General features: G+C 44.5%; 1 protein-coding gene across 1 annotated transcript in view; it reads left to right on the top strand.

Annotated features, from left to right (window-relative positions):
* The window catches only part of XPO5 (exportin 5), a gene marked incomplete at its 5' end in the record, with an annotated part of 31,282 nt that overhangs the window by 13,168 nt on the left and 16,644 nt on the right, over window positions 1–1,470 (top strand). Inside the window, one exon of the mRNA XM_009331106.1 lies at window positions 1,215–1,414. Within this exon, the coding sequence (XP_009329381.1) occupies window positions 1,215–1,414 (200 nt within the window). The remainder of the gene's footprint in view (window positions 1–1,214; window positions 1,415–1,470) is intronic.

Genomic DNA, 1,470 nt, shown 5'->3' with positions numbered 1-1,470 from the left:
CAAAGTGTTTTATTCCCTGCACCTCCCTTCTTCCCCCCTCCGCCTCTGAAAAATTTTCTGCCTGAAGAGTTGAATTGTAAAGTGATGAGTTAAATGAAAAGGCGATGAGTTAAATGGAAGAGGGATGAGGAGGAGGATACAAGCAGCACTAGATCCATTTTATGGGAATGTTTGCTGAATTTCCATTTTATCACTTGTGGTAGTCTCAATTGATTCCTTAGCTAGCAATGACTATCTCCAGACTTTCTTCCGTTAGTTAACAGAATGTAGGAGCAAGAGGAGAGTATTTGTTTTCTGGATTAGCTTGAGGAGACTAGAAAAATCAGATATGTTTAAAATCCATGAGCCGGTGTTTTGTTTGGTCTTGCTGAACTAAACAGCCTGCATGCAACATGCATAGCTCTGAGCTCCTTTCTTTAGCGGTGTTTGTGCGGAGTGGCTCTAGGTTTATGAGAGCACCATAGGACATTGCTAGTTTAAACAAAGACATTTTTTGAGGATGCTGATTAAGGTAATTTAGGGGTTCCAGTCTGCATTCTGCAATAGCTGCTAAGAACTAGCAGGTTTGTCTTTGTCCCACTCTACTGGTCCTTGAACTACAGCTTTCTCTTTCCCATGGCCAGCCAAACGGCCTCACTGGAAGAGCCAAGGGCCCAGAGCTGCCCCAAAATATGTTCCAGATGACTTTGCTGTAGGGGATGATTGCTAATGCTTATACAAAGTTACAGGAAGGCATGGTTGCAAATAGAGTGAGTAGGGAAGAAACTCAACCATTCCTGTGGAGGTAGTGATAACCGTATGAATCGTTATTAACCTAGCTGTGAGCAAAGAGATGGAAGAGTCTTAAGTCTGGCACTTGAGAGCCATCCTAGTGAGGTACTTTCTGTGAGCAAATAAAAGCACCAGAACTATTTTGAGGTGTGACACTGCTGTAAGGGATATGACTACCTAGAAGAAAGATTTCCTATGCTTATTTCAGTCATTCTGGAAACTAAAGTAAACTGGATGCAGGATGATGATAGAGGGTAGGGAAGAAAAGAGGTTCTTTTAGACTGAACATTCAGAGAAACTTAAGACTGAGAAGGAGATGGTTATGTAGATAAAAGGTAACTCCAGCTGTTCTGCGTAGTACAGCACACCCTGCCTCTGCCTCCCCCAGTGGCCCTCCTGCACACCAAATGCATGATGCTCTTCCACTTGGATGTGTTTTCTAGCCAAACTTTGAGATGTTGTACAACCACGTGAAGCAGCTGCTCTCCAATGAGCTACTTCTGACGCAGATGGAGAAGTGTGCTCTTATGGAGGCCCTCGTCCTCATCAGCAACCAGTTCAAGGACTATGAGCGGCAGAAAGCTTTCCTGGAGGAGCTCATGGCTCCTGTTGCTGGCTTATGGCTCTCCCCAGAGATGCAGAGGTATGGGTCGTTTTTCTGAGCTTTGAGCTGGAGGTGTTGAAGAGGTAATGTCGTGC

This window comes from Pygoscelis adeliae, unplaced genomic scaffold, assembly GCF_000699105.1.
Source record: "Pygoscelis adeliae isolate BGI_AS28 unplaced genomic scaffold, ASM69910v1 Scaffold218, whole genome shotgun sequence".
Classification (NCBI taxonomy): Eukaryota; Metazoa; Chordata; class Aves; order Sphenisciformes; family Spheniscidae; genus Pygoscelis; species Pygoscelis adeliae.
This window is presented reverse-complemented; position numbering and strand designations above follow the sequence as displayed.